We start from the raw sequence: 26,522 nt of genomic DNA on the forward strand, positions 1-26,522 counted from the left end.
GAGAAGGGTCTGTATAGACTTACTGTTGAAGACTTCTGTAAAGATTTCAATTAATGATGTTACTTGTAATATTTCCTAGCTCATACAACAACTTTTACTGATACTCACTATTTGATGTTGGGTTGAATATAGGAGCTAAATAGACCACCACCCACTGTCCAGGTACTGGCACACACGCAAGCAGCTGACAACCACACTCTTAGCACCAAAGACACTTCCTAAATAACCCTTCAGGGTAGAAACTTCAGAGGATCTTAATGTAACTTAACCATTTCTTAAGCAGATCAGAGAATAGCCGAAGGTATTGGAGGTCCTGTGAGGTTTTACATGTATTGAGTAAGAGGGACTTGCAGGATACACTGTTGGCTTTGTATTTAATCTTATTAAAGTCAAAATGATCAAAAACCAAAATACCATTGACATGTTTTGTTTGACATGAAGGATACACACAATGAGTATTGGTGAGTAACACTGAATGTAAATGTTTTTTTTGGTTTGTTTACAAGGAAAATCTACAGGGCCTCTTAAAGTAGTCTGTTGCCCTTCCAGGACAGAGAAAGAACAGACAGATCACTGATCCTTATTTCTACTGCCATCTAGTGGTGTCTACTGATATTTTCAAACTAAAGTGACATTATACATTATATGGGCCCATATCTAAACTAATGCAGTTTGACATGGTGAACCTTCTAGGATTACATATTGAGGGTGTTCACAATAACTGGGTTACTAAAAAAACAAGGTTTTTCTTTGAGCAGCCGTCAAATCAGATATTTGAGTCCTGTCTTTAGGTTTATTACTAGTGTTTGAACAAACAGAGTATGTAAGTAATTATTTTCATCCACAACTAAACCAGAATCAATCAAAGTCAAAGTTTGGGAAAAATATTATTATTTATTAAGAGTTTAACTTGTCTGCCTGTCTTTGGGTGTTATTTGACTGAGAAGTTGCCTGGCAACATGAGCACAAACAAAACAACAACTGTCAGCACTTATTAAATTCAGTTTTGCAAGAGTTTAATTGTTGCACAAAAGCGCAGCCAAAACAAAAAACAAAAAAGGTGTTTTGCTCTTGCACAATATCGACAACTGTCCTTACTTTGGCAAAGGGACCCTATCTATTAAAGTACCATAAACTAATATGGATGTAAATCCTTTTTCAAAATACTGGGTTTTTCAGATCATTTGGTATTCATCATATTGCCTATGATATTGTCTATGATAAGGGTGTTTTTATCCAAAAGAGATAATCAGTTCAGAGAATTTAAAGCCCAAAATGAGTGTGCAACATCATGTCTACACAGCGGTGAGAGACTGTAGTCCACTGCCCCTTTACAAGATGCTTGAGAACAACCTGTTCAGTCCTGTTTTGTCCCTGTTCCTTATCAGTGGCTACAGGGCAAAACTCCACAGTTTCTGGGTGATGTTTTAGAATAAGCATGTTTACTTTAGGATTATGCAATGTTAAACTTTGATATTGTCTGTTAATCACAAAGATTGGGTTTTTACAAATGATTAATAGAAGCCTCAACATTATGAGATTGAGTATCTCAAAAAGATGAACTTCATAGTCAATTGAATTCTGCTGATGCAGTTTCAGTTTTGAAATAAACCTATACAAAGGTATATCTTTAGCATTCACTGTAATGAGACTTTTATAACATTGTGAAGAATTAGAAAAACTCACCTCTTCACATTTACATTTAACCTAAGAGCAATAACCTGATATGAATGTTGTTTTACAATCTGATAATGTACCTTAAGAGTATTCATTATTTTATTGGAAAGCCTTATGGAACTAGTTGCCTTTGTCCCTCCACACATACGTATAGAGTGGACTTTGGAGCTTCAACAGTACTGTATATCATTACAACATGCCCCCCAATACGGAACAGCTTTGGTACAAAAGGCAGATGAGGAGGTTGAGCCTTTAGTCTCGTCTGAGTACTCACACAAGGAGTCTAAAGGAGAGTTGCAGAGAGCCCATGATGGAGAACTCAAAGCTCTGTCTTTTCCTTCTACTAATCACAATTACTTTGTCTTGTAAGTATTTTAAAATAACTTTGTGTTGTTTTGAATGGGGGATACTATGCATGTAATAGTTTAAAAGCTAACCAACCTAAGTGGAAACTCTGAAGATGTTTTCTTCAAGGACGAAACAAACATTTTATCAAATGTTCATCTTGTTCTTTTTACAGATGCCCAAGAGGAACAGGAAAACTGCCTGAGTAAGTTTAATTTATTTTCATATTTTAATTACACAACCTGAACATAATGTAAATGCCAATTGCACTGCAGCTGTCTGACTATACATCGTCAGCAGTAAACTGAACTTTGATGCTAGCACATGCATATAGATATTTTTGGGGATTAAAACCCTTGATAATGTCTTATCCATGCAAGACTTTTTAAAACTATGGCTGATTTGCTAAGGCAAACTGCTTTCTGACTGTAAAGTACTGAAATGTAATAATGAAATAATTACTTTTTACTCAGTAAACCAAAGGTACAAAACCTCCCACAAGTATGAATACATTTACGAAGCAGAGTCCTTGAACGCTATCAATGGTGCTTCACATCTCAGGAATGGACCCAAAGCAACTTGCAAGGTACATGATACAGTGCTTTAGCAGCTACATTTTATCATCATTTATTTTAGGTCTATTTAATGTAATAATTTTCTGTATAAACTATATATAGAGGCTAAAATGATCTTTTAAAAACAGGTTTCGATTGAAGTACCTCAGACTTGTAGTTTCATCGTCCGCACCACTGGCTGTAGCCTGAGTGAGGTGGTCGATATGGACACAGAGGGCAACCCTGTGTTCGCTCCTGCAGCCAGCTCTGATGCCTTTGCTGCTGAAATGGAGAGGTGAGTTACATATAAACGTCTCCAGTGAATCCAGTGGCATATAAATACCTAATGAAATGAACCACATTTGCTATAAGACTTAATAGTGAAAGTCTCACACATTTTCTGCAGATATCCTCTGAAGGTTGTGGTTGAGGGAGTTCACGATGTCAAACTATACCCTGAGGAAGGTGAGACAACAACCATCCTGAACATCAAGAGGGGAATCATTTCTGCCCTGGCTGTGCCTCTGCTAGAAGAAGACAAGAACAAGAACATGGTACATTCATTAGAGAATGCTTTGAAATCTGCATATTTTAGGAGCACCTTCAAAGTATATCATGTTTGTATTTAGGATGAAATAAAACTGCATGTAGTACATTCACATTTTTGGTCTCTAATCATCTATTTCAGCCCACCATTCATGGCAAGTGCAAGACCCAATCCACAGTCAACGCAAGAGAGGACATCGCAACTGACATCAGCCTCAACAGGGACCTGTCCAGATGTGACAAATTTGTCCCACTGAGAGACCACACCAGCCCACTGGCACTTATCTCTGGCATGGTAAGATATCCAATTAGCTGAGGTAGCAACATGAACCTTTCAGATAATCAATTAAATTCATGAATTAAATATATTTAATTGAAGTGGTATGTGGGAGGATACTATTCAACTTAACTTTGATTAATTCACTGCATTAATATGATCTTTTTTTCAGCACTATCCTCTTGCCCAGCTGGTCAGAAGCTCACAGGCCTGCAACTACAAGTTTGACAATGAGAACAAACACATGACCTCTGGCTCATGCATTGAAAACCACATCCTCATTCCCTTCTCTCACAAGTAAGTTTAACCTCATACCAGACTCTTAAAAGTGTTTTGTCATATAAGTGACATACTGATATGTCTTGTACAAGAGGTCAACAGTATTGTTAAGCATGTTTTTCTTTCACCAGTGGAGAACATGGAATTACCAACGTTGGAAAGCAAGAACTGACTCTGGTGCAGGTCTCTCCTAGCAATGAAAGAGTCTTTGACCACAGTAAGTCCTTTGTTTAATGTGTATTCTTTCCAAATATATTTGATTGATAAAAAAAAAATGTACGGTAACATTATAACTATGTTGCTTTTGATTCAGAACGCCGCTGCTCGAGTCCTCACTAACACTAAGAAAGTGGATCACATCACTCCTGTTCTGAAGTCTTTACACTGGCTTCCTGTGTGTCAAATAATAGATTTCAAAATACTGCTGCTGGTTTATAAAGCACTGAATGGTTTAGGCCCAAAATACATTTCCGACCTCCTGCTAAATTATGAACCATCCAGATCTCTCAGGTCTTCAGGGACTGGTCAGCTTTCTGTCCCCAGAGTCAGAACTAAACATGGTAAAGCAGCGTTCAGTTATTATGCTTCAAATATCTGGAACAAACTCCAAGAAACCTGCAGGTCCGCTGCAACTCTGACTACTTTTAAATCCAGGCTAAAGACTTTTCTTTTTGTCGCTGCTTTTAATTGAACTATTCATATCTTAGACTGCACTGTAACTTTTATCCATGTACTTTTTCTTTTAATGTTTAATTGAACTATTCATATCTTAGACCGCACTGTAACTTTTATCCATGTATTTTTTCTACTAATGTTTATTTTATTAGCTTTTCTTTTTAATGACTGATTTTAAATGCCATTTTCTTAATGTCTTTCATTTTTTGTAAAGCACTTTGAATTGCCTTGTGTTGAAAAGTGCTATATAAATAAACTTGCCTTGCCTTGTTTCACAGGTGGCATTGTGAAGGGTCTTCACATGGACGCTGTTGAGGACAAGAGTGCTATCCAGGATAAAGATGCAGGTCTGAACCTCCTGAGAGAACTGGCCTTTCTGCCCGAGACTGAAGGTGAAAAGAGGGCCCACCTCTTCCACGTGCTTGTCAGTATGGTCCGTGGAATGAAGACCGAGACCCTGAGTCCTGCCATTCCAGAGGCTCTTGAAGTGTCCAGTGCCCTGACCTACCAGGTTTTGACCCAGTGTGGAACCCCTGAGTGCAGCAGTGCCATCATGCAGATCTTCAGGACCTTTGACACTTCCTCACTCGAGGTTGATGCCGGTGTTTTTGCTATGGGACTGGTGTCCAATCCCTCTGCCCTCCTGATCAATGACATGCTCGAGATGGCCAAATACAAGCCCAGCAAGCCCATCATGTACGCCCTGAGCAATGTTGTAAAGAGGTGAGTGAAGTTAACCCCCCTTTATTCTGTATTAAATCACTGAATAATGTTTCAGCAAACATTTTCCCTCTTTTGATTATTAGGAGAGCAAGCTTTGAATTATAATATTATGTATTTTGTTTTTGACCAGGTTTTACAAAGCTGAAGGCAAACTGATCCCTGAGATTTTCGCTGTTGCTGAGTTCATGGGTTCCCAGTTGGGTGACTGTTCTGGTGACAAGGACAACACTTTCATGACATTGAGAGTGGGTAACTTTAGCTACGGATCAAAAGTAAAATAACATAAAACACCAATGAGCACAAAACTAATATGTCCTTTGATTACAGGTTATTGGAAACATGGCAGCAGCTATGGGAGCTGCTGGTCCTGCACTCAGATCTGCTGTGATCCAGTGTGTGAACCAACCTGCTGCTTCCCTGGCTGTGCAGCAGGCTGCCATCCAGGCCTTCAGACTGACTCCCGTCCCAGAGGAGGCAAGTCAAATTAATTCAAAGGTTTGACAAAACGTCTAAATAATTATTTCTACCTTTTACTAATTATATTGATGTCTATCTTTTACAGGGCAGAGAGATTCTCATGCAAGTGCTTTTGGACGGCGCAAGCCCAATGCAAAAGCGTGTTGCTGCATATCTGGTACTCATGAAAGACCCCCAGCCCACTGAACTGGCCCAGCTGGCTGATGCCCTGCCCATTGAGCAGGACCAACAAGTCAAGAGCTTTGTGATCTCCCACATTACCAACATTTTGTCCTCAACTGAGCCAGCAACCCAAGAGCAAGTGAAAAGCAGTTTCAGATTTATATTCAAATGTCACACATTTGTTGTTGTACAACATGGTTAGTACATTTTCCCATTTTTATCATTATCAGATATTTAACTCTAATATTTGTTTTCTGTCCTTCAGACTGAGACAGAAGATCCTTGATGCACTTCAGGGCAATGAGGTTGGGGCATCTATGGACCCAACCAAGTTCTCTCGCAACTACAAGATTGGATCTGTGGAAGGCAACATGTTCTTTGAGGGTAGCAGCTACTTGCCCAAGGAGGTCATGCTTGAAATGACTCTGAAGGCATTCGGCTATGACATCGACATGATGGAGGTAAACCTTTTGAGCTGTGTTTTCCATAAACTAGGAACAAAATGTTCTGAGGTCTGTAAGTGTGTCATGTCATAATGTTCTTCACCCTAACAGGTTGGTATGGAGGGCAATGGCTTTGAGCCAACTGTGGAAGCCCTGTTTGGAAAGAATGGATTCTTCCCCGACACTGCCCTGGAGACAATGTACTTTGTCTCTGAAAACATGCCACTCAGAATCAATGAGATCTTGCAGAACATGCTCCCTGCTCTGAAGAAGGACAGGAAGAAGAGACAGGTATTTAGAAAAATAGTTTTTGTATCAAAAGTATAAATGATGTTATTAGTGATCATTTCTTTGGATTTATACCAACTGCAATGAATTAAGTAATATAGTATGGACTTTTCTGTTTAGGCATCACAGAACCTGATGAGGGAGATTGGACGCAACCTCAACAAACTCGTAAATGAAATGAAGACAGCACAGTCTCCCGAGGCGATGGTTTACCTGAGGCTGTTGGGTAATGAGCTGGGATATCTGAAGACCAATGAAATGGAGGAGCTGGCCTACTCTGCTGCCATGATGGTTGACAGCATGTTCAAAATGTTCCCAACTGATGTAAGGACATTTCTTTAAAGAGCATAGTAGAAACAATGCATTAATTGTAAGTTCCTTGTAAATTGTTAAAATGTCTAATGTGTATTTGTATTTGCCACAGATCATGAAGGCACTGATGACCAAGGCTGATAACACAATCTTTGCCCACTACATCTTCATGGATAATGTATTCTTCCTGCCGACTGCCACTGGTGTGCCCCTGAGGATTACAATATCTGGAACTTTCACGCCTGGCATCAAGGGTGGTCTTCAGATTGCCCGTGACATGGTAATTATTCATAAATGTGTTATAATGACACAAGTATATATTTCTATGATAAACCTGATCACCAAAGGTCTTCTCCTTTCTCCTATTTGCCCACACAGAGCGAAGTGACCTTTATGCCCTCCGCCGGCATTGAGTTTGTATCAGAGATTGGCTCCCACATCCCTGAATATATCAACTCTGGTTTAGAGATGCATACCAACATTTTCCACGAAAGTGGGCTTAGTGCAAAGATCTCCATGGAAAGTGACAATGTGAAGCTGACCATCCCTGCTCCAACACGTCCTACAAAGCTCATCAAAATGACGTAAGAAACAGGAAAAAAATGCCTTGCGACAATTCTTGGAAAGCAGCAACAATATGTATACCTGTATTACAACATTTTAAAGGGGACAATGTTGTTTAACAAGGTGGAAAACAGCTGTATTTGTAGCTTAAGTGCAACTCTTTTTTTGTGTCTGTAATAATGGCTTTATTAGAATAATGAGAGGGATCTTCAATCTTCAATTTATTGTTTTCTAAGTTTTATTCTAACTTATCTACCCTTAACATATAGAAACACCTTGGTGGCAGTGACTGGATCAGAGGTGAAGACCATTCACCCTATGGTGATGGACAAGGTTGATGTTAGCGAGTGCTCTCCCTTCTTTGCTGGAATGAAATACTGCACTGATCTTCAGTACACCGATGCTTTCTCTCACGAGACAGCCCCCTTCTTCCCCATCACAGGAGACAGCAAGTAAGCAAGACTTTCTAAACTACCGGCACATAATTCTCTTTTGTTTAAGTTACCTAACAATATTGATTAATTAACTGAATTATCTAAACAGATTTGCTGTGGAGCTCCACCCCACTGGTGAAGTCACTGAGTACACAGCCACCATTGCCTACGAGCTTCTGAGAGAGGGAGAAGAGGGACGGCAGAAGGTTGACTCTGTGAAGTTTGTTCTGAGGGCTGAAGGTAGGGGCAAATATTGAAGGATCTTTAGGGCTTATCAATACCTCAATTTGAAAAAACCCACATTAAGTGCAGTTAATATATATTAACCTTTTGGTTTTTCAACATCAGGTGCAGAGCACACTGAAGCCAGAGCGATCATGAAATATAACAGGAGAAAGAATGTCATCACAGCTGACATCCAGATCCCAGACTACGATGTGGAGGCTGGACTCAGGCTGGGTGTTGTCGATGGAAACACCAAGGGCAAAGGAACTCACTCCATTTCTCTTGACCTCATAAACAAGCACATCCCTCAGCTCTCTCTGGTTGGCCGTGCCAAGTAAGAAAAACAACATAAATGCTCATAAAATAACATATATTTCACCCTCATCCTTGAGATTAAGCTAACTCTGTGTCCTTTCTTTCAGTTTGAAAGAGATGAAGGAGGCTATGCTGCAAGTCCAACTTCTTGTCCCCTCAATCAATGCTGATGCCACTTTCACAGCTAACATGAAACGTGATGAGGAATTGGAGTTGGAACTTAAAAGTGAAATCAAGGTTATGGCTGCCACATCTGAGCAGAAAATCGCAATGAAATATGGTAATGTTACTTTCAAAGGGCCCTTTTTTCAGACTATGACATAAGACATGTTAAAAGTGATTTACTTCTTAGACAGTAGCATATAAACCAGTTTCACATCCTAAATGTAGCTACATCTGACAGTGTCAGAATGGTTGGTAAACGTGAATAAAGTGTTGGTTTGTTTGCTAGCATACTTTTACTCCCAGAATGATTCAAATGTTAGGATTAGAGAAATATTTCCTAATTTCTCTGGATGTAATATATTGTTCTCTATTTTTACAGATGCCAGCAAGTTTGAGGTTGAGTTCAAGTCTGATGTGAACACTGAGACAACCAGCTTGCCAATTGCTGATATGGTAGATATGTATGGCAACCAACTTCTTGACATACAGGTTGGGCAGACTGAAATGAAAGTCCGTCAGTTCTTCAATAAATTTGCAGAGGTATGAATCTCGGATTTAACACTTATTTACAAAATAAGTGGTTGGTCATGAATAAAACACTGATTGTCACTTTTTTAGGAAACAAACAACTACATGGAAAAGCATGGTGATGAATTCCATTACATTAAGGACTTCAGAGTGCCTGATATGCCTGAGATTTCCCTGCCAGAGACACTGTTCCTCAAGACGTAAGTGTGAAAAACTACAAGGTAAATGTTTAAATTATCGTTTTTTCCCAAAACATTTATGCACTTTATGTTTTTTTTATAACAGCGAGGGAAAGGCTGTCTACCACTTCAACAATGAGCACTTCAGCATTGCTATCCCTCTCCCTCTTGGAGGAAAGTCAACAGAAGAACTTCACTTCCCACCAGCCTTGACCACACCGAGCGTGTCACTACCCCAGTTTGGACTGGAGATTGTCTCCATGGAAATTCCCATCCCAGAGCTTGTTGTTCCTGAGAGCCTTACTCTGTCCATTCCTCTTTTTGGCAAAGCTGAGATTTCAACTTTGATGAAAAGCAACCTATATGAAATGGAGGCCTCAATGGCTGCAGGCAAAGATATTGTTGATACACCAAGCTACTCTGCTAAGTTTGATGTGAGAGGAACCTCCCCAGTTGACATCCTCTCATTTACGATGACAGGTAATTAAAAGTGAATGTCATTCATGATTTTTTATTTGATATATGGCTATCATTAACTCGAAATTAAGTGCTGTTTACTCTTACTTGAGGAGTGTTCAGTTAGTCTTCAACTTCCAATGATGTATACAAAGAAAAAAGTTCTAGATGTTAGTTGTAATGTTCCCTAATGAAATAATCAATAGCTATTCATCTTTAAATCATCATTTTTCCTTTTGTGTTTTATTTAGGCTCTGGAGTGTTGGCCACTACTGATTCCATCAAGGCCCATTTGGAAAGCTCTTTGGCTCATAAATTCCTTGAAGCCACTGTTGTTATCACTGAAGAAGCAACCTTCACAGACAAACTTAACCTGAAATCAAGCAGCAAGATTGAAGCCAAAAGCCCACTTGGTGTTCATTTCATCCTAGGCCACGATGGCACAACAGAAATGAACGCTGAAGAAATCTCTGCCCATAGCGACTTTAAGGGAGACTTCACTGCTGGACCAATGTATGGCAAGACCATTTCAACCCAGTCATTTGCCATCTTCCCATTCAGGCATGAAGCAAAGATCGATTCTACGGTTCAGCTTGACTCCACACTTGTCAAGGCCCAGAATACAATTGCAGCAACGCTTGCCAATGGTGAACTCTCAGTTGTGTCTAACACCAATGCCTTTGAAGACCACTTGACCCATGTTGCTGAGCTTTCCTTCAAAGACAGCAAGCTGTCACTGAAATGTGATGCAAATGCTGTTGTTCTTGGCATGAAGATCCACAACCAAGCTGAAGCCTCTGCTGGTGCTGGTGAAGTTATAATGAGAATGGAGACAAATGGTGACCACACTGAAAACCGTGTTTACTCCCTGCTGACTGCCTCCCTTGATGTCAATGGTCTGGCTGTGAATAGCGATGCCACCATAAAGCTCCTTGAGAATGAGGCTACCCATAAGGCTACTCTTAAAATGAACAAGGATGGTTTGACCACAAGTGGAACAAATACCCTCCAGAGCCCCCTGTCCCTGGAAAACACCTTCAATGCTGGGCTTGATGCTTCAACGGCTACTCTATCCATCGCCAACAAGGCTGCCATACGTGACATCAAGGTTGATAATGCCAACACTTTGACCATTACTCTTTCTAGCCTTGACTTCAACTCAATGGCTGAAGCTATTGGCATTGAGTATGCATCTTACACTCATGATATCACCATCAACCTGAAACCATATACTGCCTCAGCAAATGTTAATAACAACCTGAACGTTCTGGCTGCCAACTTCATTAATGAGGCCCAGCTGCAGGCAGAGCTTTACAAGATGGATCTGACTGGAAACCTGAAAGCCATCTATGGTGAGGAAGAGATCAAGCACACCTATCAGGTCAACTATGCTGATATGACAGCTAATGCAAAGTGCAGCACCATTGGAAAACTTTTTGGAACTCACATGAGCCACAACACCGAGCTTGAGGTTGTCGGTCTTGCTGCAAGGATTACCAACGATGCTCGCTTCAACTCACAGCCATTCCGCTTTGATCACACCATCCGTTGCAGCATTGTTCCTTTTGATTTCAATCTTGATGCAATCTTCAATGCTGATGGAGACATGACCATGTATGGAAAGCATAGTGCCCAGCTCTATGGCAAGTTCCTCCTTAAAGCACAACCCCTGGCTTTTGCTAGCTCACATGAATGCAGAGCTTCAGTAAACCAGCAGCTAGATAATGGTTTTGCTCTTGAGACCACATTAGACAACAAGATGGATACCGTTCTGTCACCCCAAGAGCAGAAGACTAGTTTTAGAATGAAGTCTAAATTGAATGAACACGCTTTTAACCAGGACATGAGTGTTTACAACACTGCTGAGAGAACTGGAATTGAAGTTTCTGGCACTTTCCTTTCAAACATGTTCAATGCAGAGTCCACAGAGAACCAGGAATTCACCATCTCTTCCTTCCTCAAGTATGACAAGATCACAGAATGTCAAATAATTCAGTTTCCTTTCATTGAAACTCTCCCTGCATTCTTGGAAAGTGTCAAGGTTGTTGTTGTGCGTGTGGCAGAGGCACTGCAAGGCTACATCAACAATGAGGAGATAAAGGCTAAACTTGAGGCTCTTCCCCAGTATGTAAGTAACTTTGTTTCTCAACTAAATGTAGAAGGCAAGGTCACTCAGATGAAGCAGTATTTTAATGATTTAACCCAAGAATATGTCATCTCCATGGAGGACGTGGAAGCCTCTTTGACAAACCTGAAGGTTACTTTTGAGAATCTTCTGGCTGATCTGTCAGTTTACATCCACCACTTTGCTGGTATGTTGAAAGACATTATTGTTAGTGGCAATCTGCCCGAGACCCTCATCCAGAAGATCCAGGAACAGCTGCATGCCATTAATGAGGAGTATGACATACAGGCAATGGTTTTGCATGTGATTGATACCATGAGGGAGCTGATCCAGCAGATCGACTTGGAAAAACTCACGGGCAGTAGCATCTCATTCCTGCAGGATTTGGATTCCAAATATGAAGTCAAGGCTAAACTACAGACAATGATGAGTGATGTGAAACAAATGATTGAGACCTTCGACATGCAAAAATGTGTTGTTGAGCTGAAGGATTACATTTCATCAATCGAATTTAAAGCTTACATTGATGCACTTGTGAGTCGGATTCCTACTGAGATTTTCAATGAAATTGTATTTTCCGTTAAGGAAATTATTCAGGATCTTGACATCCTAGGAAAGATCAACAATTTCTATGCCAAGATGAGGGAGCTGATTGTAAAGTTTGAGGTTGACAAAAAGGTCCAGGCTGTCTTGGAAAAGGCTGTTGAGTTCATCCATCAGTTGAAAATTGAGGAAACAATCAGTGCTGTAGTCAACAAGGTGAAGGACGCAGACATTCCTGCCAAACTTGTGCAAGTCTTCCAGGATGCCATCAACTACTTGAAAACAACTCAGGTTGAGGATATCATTCAACAGCTGAATATGCATATTGAAACTATTGTGCAAAAGCTCAGGTCATTGGAGTATAATGACTTTGTCGATCATGCCAATGAAGTTATTGCTGAGTATACTGTTTACATCAATGAGCTGATCGGGGCTCTTGAAATCCCCCAGAAACTTGAAGCAACAAGAGACTTTGTCAACCTTGTCCTTTCATCATTCAGAGGATTTATGGAAAGCCTGAGAGAGATCAAAGTTGCAGAAATGATTACATCCGTTAAAGATGTAATTGATAAGTTTGTGCTGGACATCGTTAAGCCCTTGGCTGAGTTCATTAAAGAAGAAATTACAAATCTGAATGTCAATGCTGCGATTACCACCTATCTGGACTTTGTGAGCAAATACTACACTAGGGCCATCACCAAGGTCACTGAGGTGTTAACCAGTATGGTTGAGATGATTAAGAACATGGCACCTGAACAAAAAATCATCAATGAGATTCAGCAGATCGTTGAGGGCCTTATTGTTGAACTTAAGAAAGCTGAGTTGAATATTCCAACCTTCACCCTTCCTCTCACTGATCTTGTTGTGCCCTCTGTAATGCTCAGCATGGATAAACTTGGACAGTTTGAAATCCCAACACAGCTTGACATCCCAGAATTCACTATCTTGGGACTTTATACCGTACAAGCAACCACTATTTCCTTTGAGGACATCAAGCAGAGAATCATTGAACTTATTGAATTCATTGGACACTTTGAGATCAAAATGATTGATGTGGATGCTTTCTTTGGAGACCTAACCATGAACTACCTTCCTTCCATGCCTGAGATGTCCTTCCCAGAAATCAGCCTTCCTGAGATCTCATTCCCTACCATTCCACAGGTTCCTGTAGAAAAGCTTGTTAAGTCTCTCCAGGTTCCTGAGTTCACATTGCCAACCATTCCAACTCAGATTATGGTCCCATGCTTCGGTAAACTCTATGGTGAGATCAAATTCCAAACTCCCATCTACACCGTCAAGACTTCTGCTGAGTTCCAGAACTCCACTGAGAGTGAAATGACACCTCAATTCACTGGATTCCTTACTTCCCTTGCCACATCTCCAAGTTTTGAGATTCTTAATTACAAACTAGACTCCACTGCTCGTTTGGAAATCGCAGAAATGGCTCGTGTTGTCCTTGCAGAGACACTTAAGTTCAGCCATGTTAATCTTGGAGTTGAACATCAGGCATCTGTAACTCTCTATGGCCAATCAGCCCAGGTCCAAGGCAAAACCACAATTAAGGTTATCACTACACCTTACACTGCTGACTTTATGAACACAGCCTTTATTGCTATGGAAGAAGGAATGTCTGCCTCTGTGGATACAACTTACAATCATGTTGTGGACCTCCCAATTATCAGGGTCAGGAGTGAAGCAACAGTTACCCAGAAAGCAGTTGCCCGCCAAGTTGGGTACACCCTCACTCTAACAGTGGACAATTCAGGCGCTGGCAAAATCAATGCTGATGATGTCACCCACAAGAGCAACTTGCAACTGACAATCAATCCCAGCACTGTCACTCTAACTTTCTCCGGTGACACAGACTCTACCATCTTTAAAATGAAACAGCAAATTACTGCTGAATCTGGCACACTTTCCTTCTTCAAGTTTAATGTCCGCAATGAGGCAGAGGCACCAATCATCAAGAACAGTCTGATGGTGGCATCTGGACATGTAAACCTTTATGATTTGAAGGCTGAGCTGAAAGCAAACCATGACACAGAACTGTATGGCGAAATCAGTGGAGTCCTGTCCAATGGAATCAACATTGTAGTCCGTCCTGTTGAGCTCATCTTTGATTTCCAAAACAAAGGAAATGCCAAGGTCAACATTTTTGAAAGTCTGATTGCTAAGATAGATCTGCAGAATGATTACTCAGCCACATTAAAACCTAACAGCCAAAAGATTAACACAGTAGCTCTGGCTCGTCTTAATCAGTACAAAATATCCTACAATTACACTGTTGACAATAATCCACATGATGCTGGGATCTTTGTTGCCATGGAAAGTGAGGCCAATCTTGACTTCCTGTCATCCCCCATCAGCATTCCTGAGTTTGACCTGCCATTCGTTGACTTCCGTACACCAGAAATCACTGGTCTGAATGTGTATGAGCAGACTGGATTGAACAACATTTTGACTACAACTGAGCAAACTGTGGATGTGGATGCCAAGATTGTTTACCATAAAAGCGAGGCTGTCCCCCTTGTTGATATGATGGGTCTGATCCAGATTCCCTCTGTTGGTAACCTGATCACAGAGCTGTCTGTCAAGTCTGCCATTTTAAATCTGAATGTTAACGCTGGACTTTATGCGGAAGAAGATCTTGTGTTCCGTCTGGGAGCTACCACAGCCTCTGTGTTTGAGGGTCTTAAAGCCAAACTTGATGGAACCACCAGTCTGACTACCAGGAGAGGAATCAAGTTGGCCAATTCCCTGTCCCTTGAAAATGCTCACATTGAAGGCACCCATGACAGCACCATCAGCATGAGTACTGAGACTTCTGAAACAGCTGTCTCTGTGTCTACTGTTGTAAAGATTACCCTGCCAATACTCAACCTTGAGGCAAACCAACATTTGGTTTCAGACACCAAAACCAATGCAAATGCTGTCTCCACCTTCAGAATGACAGGTGATTTCAACCTCCCTCTGATCAAGGCTGTTGGAAAGGCAGAGGTAGACCATAGTCTGAAGCTGGAGGGAAGCTTTTTGGAGGTTTCCATGGAGTCAACAAACAAGGCCAACATGGATGGCACAGTGCATGAGGACTATATCCTTTTGGGACTCCTGGATAATGACTTCAATTTGTATCTGAATAATGATGGTTTACGCTCCACCTCCAAGATTATTGCTGATGCCAAGCTCAACCAAGGTACCAACAAAGTCATTGAAATGGATGTAAATGAGAATCTTGCTGTTGAAGCCTCCCTGAGTCGTGTCTATGCAGTGCTGAACTATACTGGCAACAACGAGGCAAACTTGCTCAGTTTTAGCACCAATGGGAAGCATGTGGTCCAGGCTACCATTGATCTTGCCCCAGCTTCTTCCTTGACTGCTGATATTGAGATTGATATGTCTCAGCCAAACACCCTGGGGGACCTCACCATCTTTGGGAAAACTGTTGCTGAGGTGACAGCCGCCAAGCAGAAGATCTCTACCAATGGCAAATTTGTGAGCCCACTGTACACCACAAACGTGGCAGCTGAAGTAGAGGGTGATGGTCCTGTCTTCAAAGTCACCCTAAAGTCCTCTGCCACCTCTGTCATTGTGCTGTTGGACTATGACATGGATGGTGAGTTGATTTAAATTCCTTATTACTTGTATCGGTTTTGTGTTGCAAACATTGTTGAGCTCCAAATAACAAAATATTTATTTCACTAGGTTCTATTGCTGTCAACTTTGAAAATGAAGCTCTGAACATGGTCAGCAAAGTTGTCCTGACACACGCTGACATGAACATGGATGTAAATCATGCCATTACCCAAGCCTTGAGGTAACATGTTGTCTTTGTTTCACAACATATTAGGAATAATTACTTCTGATATTCAAGGTTTAAAGCATTCACATGTTAGGAGAAAGCGCCAATCTACAGGTTTTTTTTCTTCTTCTTGCCAATGTGTATAAAACAGATTGATTGTTTTCATGATACCAGGTCAAAAATAAATGGTGGCTTTTTATTTTAAATGCTTTATCTCTCTTTCAGTTACTCTCACCACACCCTGAAAGTGGACATAACCAGTCCTGCATTCACTGATGCAAACCTTCGTTACGTTGCTGGCAAAGATGGCATCAGTGCATCGGTATCTACCCCTTCAACCGGGTTCATGGGCATTCAGTTAAATGGCAGAGTCCCATCTCAGATGAGTGCAAGAGTCTATGGTCGTTATCCTGTAAGTATCCTTAACATTACCTTTTTGACATGGAAAATGAATGCCAACATTTAAAACATAGCTAAAATATGTAATTTCCTTCCATTAAACAGTCTGCCCCGGAGGATGATGTTGAAGTCCTAGTTATCAGATCATCCTCAATGGACGCTGATAAGATGAACCTGCAGATCGCCTACAACATGGAGGCACCCAAAGTCGTACTCTCTGAACTCAAGACCAGAATCCCTTCCATCATCTCTGCATTCACTATGTTTGCTGACAAGTACCACATCACAAGCAACATGGAAGAGTTAAGGAACTCTGTTGTTAACCGCATCAGTGAGGTCTATGAAGCTGCAATCAACTATGACTCACAAATGAGCCAGCTGTCAATCTTCTTCAGGAACATCATTGTCCAGTACCAGAAGACTGTCCAGGTATTTATTGATGCTGTCGTCAAGGTCTTGAGGGAAACCCAGTTCAAACTGCCTGGGTCTGATGAGATGACCACCCTCCCTGAAGTCATCAAGAAGCTGACCAGCAGCATTTCTGCTATGCTAGATTCTACCCTCCAGATTATCTATGAAAACATTGAGGTCTCCTTTAACGCCTTTGTTGAGCAGATCAGCAGTGTGAAAATGCGCATGCCAGTTGGTGATGCAATCACTGGAGGCCAGATCCTGGATCAGGTTAAAACAACTTTCAAGACCATCTTTGCCGAACTGGTGGACTTTGTGAAACATATGGAGAGTGTTGACACAATGCTAGAGAAGATTGGTGAGACCCTTAAGGCTATTGTTGAGAAATCTCAGGAGTTTGTTGACTCTGTCAAATCTGACTATTTAGATGCAGTGTTCATCTACATCAATGTCCCTTATGTCAACTTTGTCACAGCCTTAAAGAATGTTGTTGACCACATCTCTGCCTTAAATATTGAGCAGCTCAACCACTCAGTTGAGTACATTATCGACATGTTTGTTCATGTAGTGGACCAGTTCAATAACACTGTTAATGGTTTCCTGCAGCAAGCTTCAGCGGACGCTCAAGCGTACATAAAAGTTAGTGAAGGAAGGCTTGAGGTTGACCTTCCATTTCCCTTTAAGCATTGAGGAACCCTCACATACTGAGTCCATATGAAACACTATCATCTGTTCAAACATGTTCCAGAAGGAGTATGGACAATACTCGTTAACCATATTTATAACAATGAGTTCAACAGTAACACCTGTTTTTCATTTTAAGTTGGATGGTTTGTTGTGTACAAACATTGAAAATGTAACATTTTACTGAAACTTTCCTTCCTGCAAAGAATGAAAAACATCAATAAAAAACATTAATCCAATCTGTAAATGTCTGATTGCTTGTTTTGTGAATTGAAATGAATCTCACTGAATATTTTAGACTTGATTTTTTGTTTTGACTGAAAACTGAGTTTCTGCAAGACTGAACAATAAGCTGATTCAATTAGATAGTAACAGTAGTTTGACAATTATTACAACAATACAAGAAATACTCAAATAAGTTTATCAAATGAGAAACATTGGGACCCAAATAACCATTACTAAAACACCTTAAAACACCATCTAAAAATATAAAAAAGAACAAGACACAAAGTCTTTAAAATAAAATCATCTTTCAAGTCAAATAATTTCTGCCAAAAGTTTAGTAATCAAAACCAAACAAGAGCAAGATCTATTGGACATTTCTTTTTTTAAAACAGAAACATTTCAAATGATTATCTTATTGAATTATAAAACAATATTCCAAAGAACAATGAATCCAAAATAAATTACTCACCAAATGAAAAACGTGTAGTATTGAACAATAGTGATATAATAATTAGTACGAGTAATAGATAATAAGATATGTCAATGACAGAGCAAGGAGTGAAAAGTATCCAATCCCTGAATGTTTAAAAGGCCTGTGGATTTGACAGCATCTTAAATTACATGATACAAAATTCTGACCTACCTACACTCAAACATTACATGTAACTGAACTTATTAATACAATTGTATTTAAATACAACCTAAATAATTACAGTGGTATCTGTACAAAAATTGAAACCTGGGGGAAACGTTTTGCAATACTAAGAATAAAATACTTTAGATTTATCAAAGATCACAATTATTTCACTTAATACCATATTGGATTCTTACCAAAATGTGATCAAATACAGTATATGTCCTACCAATTTCACCTCTTATTTAAAATACAAAAGCATGAAATGCAATAACATAAAAAAGAGTGATTCCCATACCATCAGGCAGACATAATGTGCTTCAAGCTAAATTCAGATATATCCATCCTCAGCCAGCTGGTCATGAAACTCTGTCTGGACAACCTAACAGGCACCAAAAAGCCTCTGCAACACAACACCAGCCAAATCAAAATAGACCAAAATATCAACCAACAAAAACAAAGCTACATCACAAATTGTATAGAAACAACAAAAACCCATAGAAAGTTTAAATGTTTTCTGACACTAAAAATAAACTGTCAACAGCTAAAAAACATAAGACTAGAGACCATCATTGCCATATTTGACCAATCCAACCAGTAGCCTCTGACTCTCTTACTATCCTTACTTCCAGCACCCTTGCTCATACCAGACCAGTCTTCAAATGCTGCTCTCGTTTTTTACATCAACAAATCTATAATATCTCATAGAAAACACATAGGATCCTTCTCAGGTCGATTAAATGGAATCCTTGCGTCCCTCACTTGCGTCGTTTCCCTGCGTTTAGTCCCTCCCACCAGGGAAGCATGGAGAGACGCAAGGAAACCACGAGAAGCAGGGAAATTAGTTTTTTTAAGAGCAATGGGACGTCCTTTCCTCCGGAGCATCACGTGAAGCGACATCCGTTTGTGATGACACCGCACATCTGATATCTGACAGCAGCTCTGTCCCCGTTGTTTTCACACACACCCCCGCCTCTGTTAGTACACATTTACTGACATATACATTTGTATCATCTGTTATTTCATGTATTTTCTTCACTCCGCTGGGAAACTTCTCTCATGTCAAGAAGCATCAGATCAGTGCATGCGCTGCATCATCCAATCAGTGAGCGATACACAGTAACGGGGCGGGGCGAGTATCTGTGGATTTCATCGGAGGATGGTCTGGTGGTTCCTCGGTTATCCATCCTCCATTATCGCTCCTCGATCTTCGCTCCTCCGGCAGAAATAAGCACCATGGGACGCTACTCAAGATGGCGCAGACAAATCAACTTCCGGTGATACAGAGGACCAAGGAGCAAGGAAATGAAAATAATCGACCTGAGAAGGACCCACAGTCCACCCACACCCATTGACTCATCACTACACAAACACTGACTAACAAGGTGAAAACTATACCAGCCTCAACACTGTGGATTGTAAAAAAGTGTTGACTACTCAAGGAGAAGGATCTGCATAGACTTACTGTAGAAGAGTTCTGTAAAGATTTCAATTAATGATGTTACTTGTAATATTTCCTAGCTCATACTAGGGGTTTCACAACTACCAATATTTACTAGTCGACAAGTGTTGTGACCACGATATCCATTTGTTTTTTGTCCTTTGTTTGTGATTCACTCGTGGGGCTGACCGCTTGTAGTTTGAGAGAAAAAATATAAATGTCCAGATGCGATTGAAAAGTAAGATAGTTTATTCCAAAAAAGGCAAAAATAAATAATTGTTTTTAAACAAACTATTTGTCCTATAAACTAATATTTTAATGTTAAAGGCAGAAGAACCAAGCTGTGACACTCCCAACCAGCAAGGTCTAAAAACTGTTTGCTTCAGTCAGCCACACGGCTGCAGCACCTCTCCTTTTATGCTGCAGCATCTCGAGCTGCAGAGTAACGCACTAAAATAAAATAATAAATAATATACACCACAGAATCTCAGGTTATGTACTGTAAAAAGATAAGATGATATAATCTAAGGAAATGGCTCCTACATAACCGGCCTCTAATTGTATTTTGGAGTACCACAAAAACAATTATCAAATATACAAAAAAAGGAGCCCATACAGTCCGGATTTCTATTCATTTCATGAATCCAGTCATCTATCAATATGAGTTGTGTGGTGTTACTCATCCTGTCTACATGATATCATTGTGCCATCAGCGGAAGAAGACTCTTTGCTGCCGTCACTCTTCACATTCTAACAACAGACAGATCTTGGTAATTGGCCTCTCCAGCACACTCGTCTGTGTTTTAACTTTGACAGCTCGAACCAGTCCTTTAGTGTCTGCCATAGCTTCTAGCACTCTTCCCAGGATCCAAGAGCTACGGGGAGCAGTAGGGTCAACTACCATTACTACATCTCCAGGTTTAAAGCTTCTCTTCTCCTTGCACCATTTCTGTCTTTCTTGCATGAGGCGTAAGTATTCCCGGCACCAGCGTTTCCAGAATAAGTCTGCCATGAATTGCACCTGTTTCCATCGGCGTCTTACATACAGGTCCTTCTTGTCAAAAACTCCAAGGGGCAGAATTGGCTTGGTTTTTAAGAGCAATATATGATTTGGGGTTAGAGGCTCCAGGTCTTGAGGGTCATTTGAGACTGTTGTGATTGGTTGACTGTTCAAAATTGCCTCTACCTCACATAAAAGGGTTTGTAGCCCTTCTTCATCCAAAGTCTGCTGCTTCAAAACAGAATAGAGAACCTGCCTCACAGACTTTATCAGATGCTCCCAAACTCCTCCATGGTGGGATGCTCCTGGGGGGTTGAAACTCCACTTTATGCCCTTTTGCAGCAGTTTCCTGAATTCTGTGCTGGTTCAGAATGGAGAGGGCTTCCTTTAACTCTCTCTGAGCTCCCACAAAATTGGTCCCATTGTCAGATCTTATATGTTTTACTTGACCTCTTCTGCATATGAATCTTCTCAAAGCGTTGATGCATGAGTCTGTATCAAGTGAGCTGGCGACCTCAATATGCACAGCTCTTCTTGTCATGCACATAAACAGCCGTACCTCTTTAATGTGGCACAAAGTAGTCCACACCAACATTGGTAAATGGAGGCATGTCTGGCTTTCCTGTGGCAAGTCAGCCATCTTCTGCTCTCCAACTTTGGCTCTTTGTCGTCTGCACAAAACACAATCTCCCAATATTTTTCTTACAGCAGAGTTGGCTTTGATTATCCAATACCTCTTCCTAACTTCAGAGAGGATGCGGTTTCTTCCTCCATGTCCAGTTCTTTCATGCATGTGCGTTAATATGAGAGTTGACACATGACAGTTTTTTGGCAGTATGACAGGGAACTTAGTTTCTTCTGGCATAGCTGCCCTCCTCAGGCGTCCTCCAACTCTTAGCACTCCATCCTTTAACACTGGATCAAGCTTGTAGAGGCTGCTTCTCCTTTTGACACCACGTTTTGTTGTTTGCTGTGCTGTCATTTCCTCTGGAAAATACTGTCTTTGGGTTTGGCATATGATGGAGTTGTCTGCCTTCTCAAGATCTTCCAGAGTAATGGTCTGTCCACCCAGTGTGGCCTTCATGTTTTCTATTTTCTGCTCAACATTGCTTTTGTTTTGAGCATCGGTGTTGGAGTCATTTAAAGTGGAAATAAGCTCTTTTCTCCTTTGAACGAGCAGTTTCAAGCCTTCTTTGAACTTCAAGATCCATGCTACTGCAACTTTCAGTTTTCTCCAGCTGGAGAAATGCATGAGTAGCTTGCCGGTAGGATTTTCTGTGACTATAACTGTGTTGACAATAGCATTGCTTTTGAGAATGTTGAATACAGAGATTTTAGCATCAGTAGCTTCTAAATGGGATTGCAGCTCCAACGTTTCCTTTCTTTTCCTTAGTTGCTCCCTTCTTCTATCTAGCTCCTGCTCCTCCAAAGCATGCCTGGTCCTTAATGAAGTTAGTTTTGCCATTAGCGGAGCTTTCTCTGCTTCTGCACAGATGCAAAAATAATAAACTTGTCAATGCTAGTCAATTTTGATTGAAACCAAGCCTCACTTTCACGTTTTTCTTCTTCCTCGTTTAAATATGTGATATGACAAGAGTGAGTCTTTAAAACTTTCCGTCAAAGCATTATATTTGACCATATTCTCCTGCACTTCCTCTGCATTCACGCGGTCCTCCGTTAGCTCCTTAATAATGTTGCTTCTGCGCGTAAGATGTCCCAATCTGGCTTGTCTGGATAAACGCAGGCTTGAAACATCATCCCCCTCCACTTGGGTTTCAGTTTGACTCAGATTGGCCACAGCTACTCCAATCAGTTCCTTTTCATTAATTTTGCTGATTATTTTTCACTTTTATATCAGCATTTATGAATCGGCACACTTTAGAAAGTTATTTTCAAATAGTTCAATAGTGTGTCTGCTTGCGCCGTTCATTAATTATATTACACAGCGGACATCCAAATTAAATAATTCCCTTTCAATGTCCAACAAAGTCACTCCAATAGTGCTCCTTAATTAAGATATATGTCTTCCTTAACGGAATAGTTCTAATCCATCCAGTTTTTTCCACAATTTGTACACTTTTGAAACTTCTGAACTTTATTCACACCTGTGGCATTTCCTGGTTTGCGCAGTCTCCATTGTTCCTTTGTCTGGATGCCGCTGCTCCTTCACAAACTTTTCCTCCGGTTTTTCATCCAAAAGCAAGTTTTTAGACTGTTGTAGTGACCACGATATCCATTTGATTTTTTGTCCTTTGTTTGTTATTCACTCGTGGGGCTGACCGACGAATAGACGCTTGTAGTTTGAGAGAAGAAATATAAATGTCCAGATGCAATTAATGATGTTACTTGTAATATTTATTAGCTCATACTAGGGGTTTCACAACTACCAATATTTACTAGTCGACAAGTGTAGTGACCACGATATCTATTTGTTTTTTGTCCTTTGTTTGTGATTCACTCGTGGGGCTGACCGCTTGTAGTTTGAGAGAAAAAATATAAATGTACAGATGCGATTGAAAAGTAAGATTGTTTGCTTCAGTCAGCCACACCAGTAGGCTGCAGCACCTCTCCTTTTATGCTGCAGCATCTCGACCTGCAGAGTAACGCACTCAAATAAAATAATAAATAATATACAGCACAGAATCTCAGGTTATGTACTGTAAAAAGATAAAATGATATAATCTAAGGAAATGGCTCCTACAACAAGTTTTTCAAAATAGTAGTCGACTAGTCAACTAGCTGTTACGTCATAATAAAGACACACAAAGAGAGGTGTAAAACTGTATTTTGTATTGCAATTCATACAGTTACGTTAAACACTGTAACAAAGCAGCATTTTCATTTGTGTTACATGCTGTTGGCTGATTAAATTAAAAACAGGAACTGGACTCACCAAATCTACTGCAAAAACTCTGTTAAATGCAATGTAAATCCAGTGCGCATTACGCAACACTTTACTCGCTGTCACTGTCCTCCTCGATAACCCTTCCAGGTTGTTTGGTTTGCGTTAAGGAAGACCAAAGCATCAACATGTGAGAAGGAGGCTTGACCGCTGTTGGGTGACAGTGTTGTCTGCCAGGGAAAACATCCGTTCACTTGGGGTGCTGGTGGCTGGAATAGCCAGGTAGCTCCTGGAAAGCTTGGCTAAACGGGGGAAGCGGTTCGCGTTTTGTGCCCACCACTCCAGAGGGTTATCCATTGTGGGGATATGGGGTGTATGCTGGCACAGGGTATATGCAGGAATCCTGAAGTCAAATGTAATACCTTTTAAGACCTCATCACCCTCGCACATTTGTCATATATTTACAAAAAACAATATATATGTTAACACTTTTCTTGTTCTTAATATAGACTATATTTAGGGTCCATATGTGTTGACTTTACTTTAAAATAGCAGATCACTGTGACCGGATATAGTTCGGCTTAGTGAACGTGTCTCTTCCTTGGAGGAGCAGCATCGGCCGGACTCCGCTGCTCCTCCGTGGCTCCTCCGTGCAGAGAGTCTGCAGCGGTGTGTGTCAGCGACGTGCAGTCAGGGGAGGCACGGATTGGCTATTGGGAGAGTAGGGACTTAAACGCCGCTGCTTTCCCGGCTATTAATTAGCATGTGGGACCGGACAGCTTTGATCCCCATCGACAGTGGCGATTCTAGAGTCTGTGGGGGCCCCTCGAACCAGCTTTCATCACCATCAGTGGCGCCCCAACACACTCTTCCCCCCCCCCCCCCTCAGGCGGAGCAAGGCAACGAAACTTAAAATAAGAAGCAGCATTTTACGGCGCGCTATGCATGGGGCCGCCTTGAGGGGGTTTCCCGACATGTCGTTGCAGTAAATTAAAGAGTGTTTCATGTTGCTGTGGACCTTCTTAATACCTTGGAAAATGCCGTTTAATACTTTTTAATAGCCTTAATTTTTTTTAAGACCCCCCTGTAGCTCATCTGTTGACCCGTTTTTTCTTGTTGCTCTCGAAATGAGGTCCAAACAGCTGTTCAAAGGGGGGGGGTGCTAGTGTCGGACGAGTTTTGCCGGAGCATTTTGCAGCACCTCCTCATTAGAGATGGGTGAGTCCTGATTAATCCGGATCATTAACCCGAATCCTAGTAATGAGCTGGTTGTGACGAGTCTCCCCTCTCGATTAACCCGAGTCCTTTGAGTCCTACTCCTGGTGACGTACACATTAAAACTATAAATTGCGTCACTCGCTACTCTCCTTATAACATGTAAAATCACATTACAATGTACCCCAGTCCATCTGCCTAGCCTTTAGCAAGTAGTAGGATAGCTGCCAGAAGTTATCGTTTGGCTCAGGGGAGTGGATGCGGATCAGTGAAACTTCCTGCAGACTCGGACTCAGAGCTGTAACCGTAGCAGCACCAGAGATCCAGAGATCCAGGCAGACTCATCATGCACGAGTCAACAGCAGACTCAATCCTGACTCACTGAATCAAGGGAACTTCCTTCACTTCCTGCAGACTCGTGGGGACTCAGAGCCGTAACCGTATTTCAGATCCAGAGATCCAGACTCGTCATGCACGAGCATAGCCGCGGGAACTGGGAAGTCATTTTATTTAGGGGGTGCGGACAAAAGTGGGGAGAGATTTCAACAACAGTAACATGACGTTTTTCAAATGTACACCATTCGCAGCCATCCAGCACCCTTACTTCCCGCGGCTTTTGTGCACGAGTCAACAGCAGACTCAGAGATTCGCAAATCCTGACTCACTGTGCAAAACATAGCAGACTCGTGCGGACTCAGAGCCGTAACCGTATAGCAGCAGATCCAGAGATCCAGCAGACTCGTCGTCAGGCACGAGTCAACAGCAGACTCAGATTCGCCAAATCGCAAAATAACCCTTTTTTTTTGTGATCAACATTTTTTATTAAAGCAAAAGACACTGTGTAGCGGAGGTTAACGTAACGTTAGTTTAATATGCTCGTGAAATGCAACAACTTTTCGGTTTCACCGGTAGGATGATGCTGACTCATATGACTCATATATGATCCGGATCTATTCAATGACTGACTCAGAAGACTCCGTGTTCATAAAAGGATCCGGATTTGCCATCTCTAATCCTCATCTCCCACGTGTGCCTCCATTTTGTTCACGACTAGTTGACTAGGGCCTACAGTGCCGACTGGTGGTAGAGGTAGTCGACTAGTCGATTAGTTGGTGAAATCCCTAGCTCATACAACAACTTACTTTTACTGATACTCACTATTTGATGTAGGGTTGAATATAGGAGCCAGTGGCGAACTGTCAGGGCCTTCAAGGTATTCAGAGAATTCCCTGGAACACTCAGATAAAACAAAAAAATCGATTTAATTATATAAATAAAATGTGATAAAATGTATATAAAATGAATAAATGAGAATCGTATCTGTGTTGTTGATCTGTAAAATTACAGTGTTACGTTGATTTGTTTGTCCTTCTCGGTCCATGCACTACGTATTTCAGTGGTTTTGTGTTAGAAAATAAATGCAACCAATCAGATATTTTTCTGGGTCTCTGGGTAGAATGTCCTTCAACCAAGGTATTCTACATCCTTGATAGAATGCCCTGGCCGTTGCACTGAATGAGAGCGTACGTTTGGATTGACAGTTTGGTCAACCAATCATATATTGATTTGTAGCCAATGGG

At 41.0% G+C, this 26,522-nt stretch overlaps 1 protein-coding gene across 1 annotated transcript; it reads left to right on the plus strand.

Annotated features, from left to right (window-relative positions):
- Positions 1-1,919: 1,919 nt before the first annotated feature.
- On the plus strand, positions 1,920-17,828 carry LOC117556586 (apolipoprotein B-100-like). The gene is made up of 28 exons (XM_034231983.1): positions 1,920-2,042; positions 2,198-2,227; positions 2,496-2,608; positions 2,726-2,871; positions 2,983-3,130; positions 3,265-3,417; positions 3,572-3,696; positions 3,810-3,895; positions 4,632-5,076; positions 5,207-5,321; positions 5,404-5,550; positions 5,639-5,850; positions 5,981-6,176; positions 6,270-6,449; positions 6,567-6,770; positions 6,871-7,038; positions 7,137-7,342; positions 7,592-7,774; positions 7,866-7,996; positions 8,105-8,315; positions 8,404-8,576; positions 8,841-9,001; positions 9,080-9,189; positions 9,275-9,648; positions 9,876-15,905; positions 15,995-16,106; positions 16,317-16,503; positions 16,596-17,828. Exons 1-28 carry the CDS (start codon positions 1,985-1,987, stop codon positions 17,589-17,591), a joined length of 11,400 nt encoding a protein of 3,799 aa, XP_034087874.1. The 5' UTR covers positions 1,920-1,984; the 3' UTR covers positions 17,592-17,828.
- The last annotated feature ends 8,694 nt before the right edge of the window (positions 17,829-26,522 follow it).

The sequence above is a fragment of the Gymnodraco acuticeps genome, unplaced genomic scaffold (genome assembly GCF_902827175.1).
Source record: "Gymnodraco acuticeps unplaced genomic scaffold, fGymAcu1.1, whole genome shotgun sequence".
NCBI lineage: Eukaryota > Metazoa > Chordata > Actinopteri > Perciformes > Bathydraconidae > Gymnodraco > Gymnodraco acuticeps.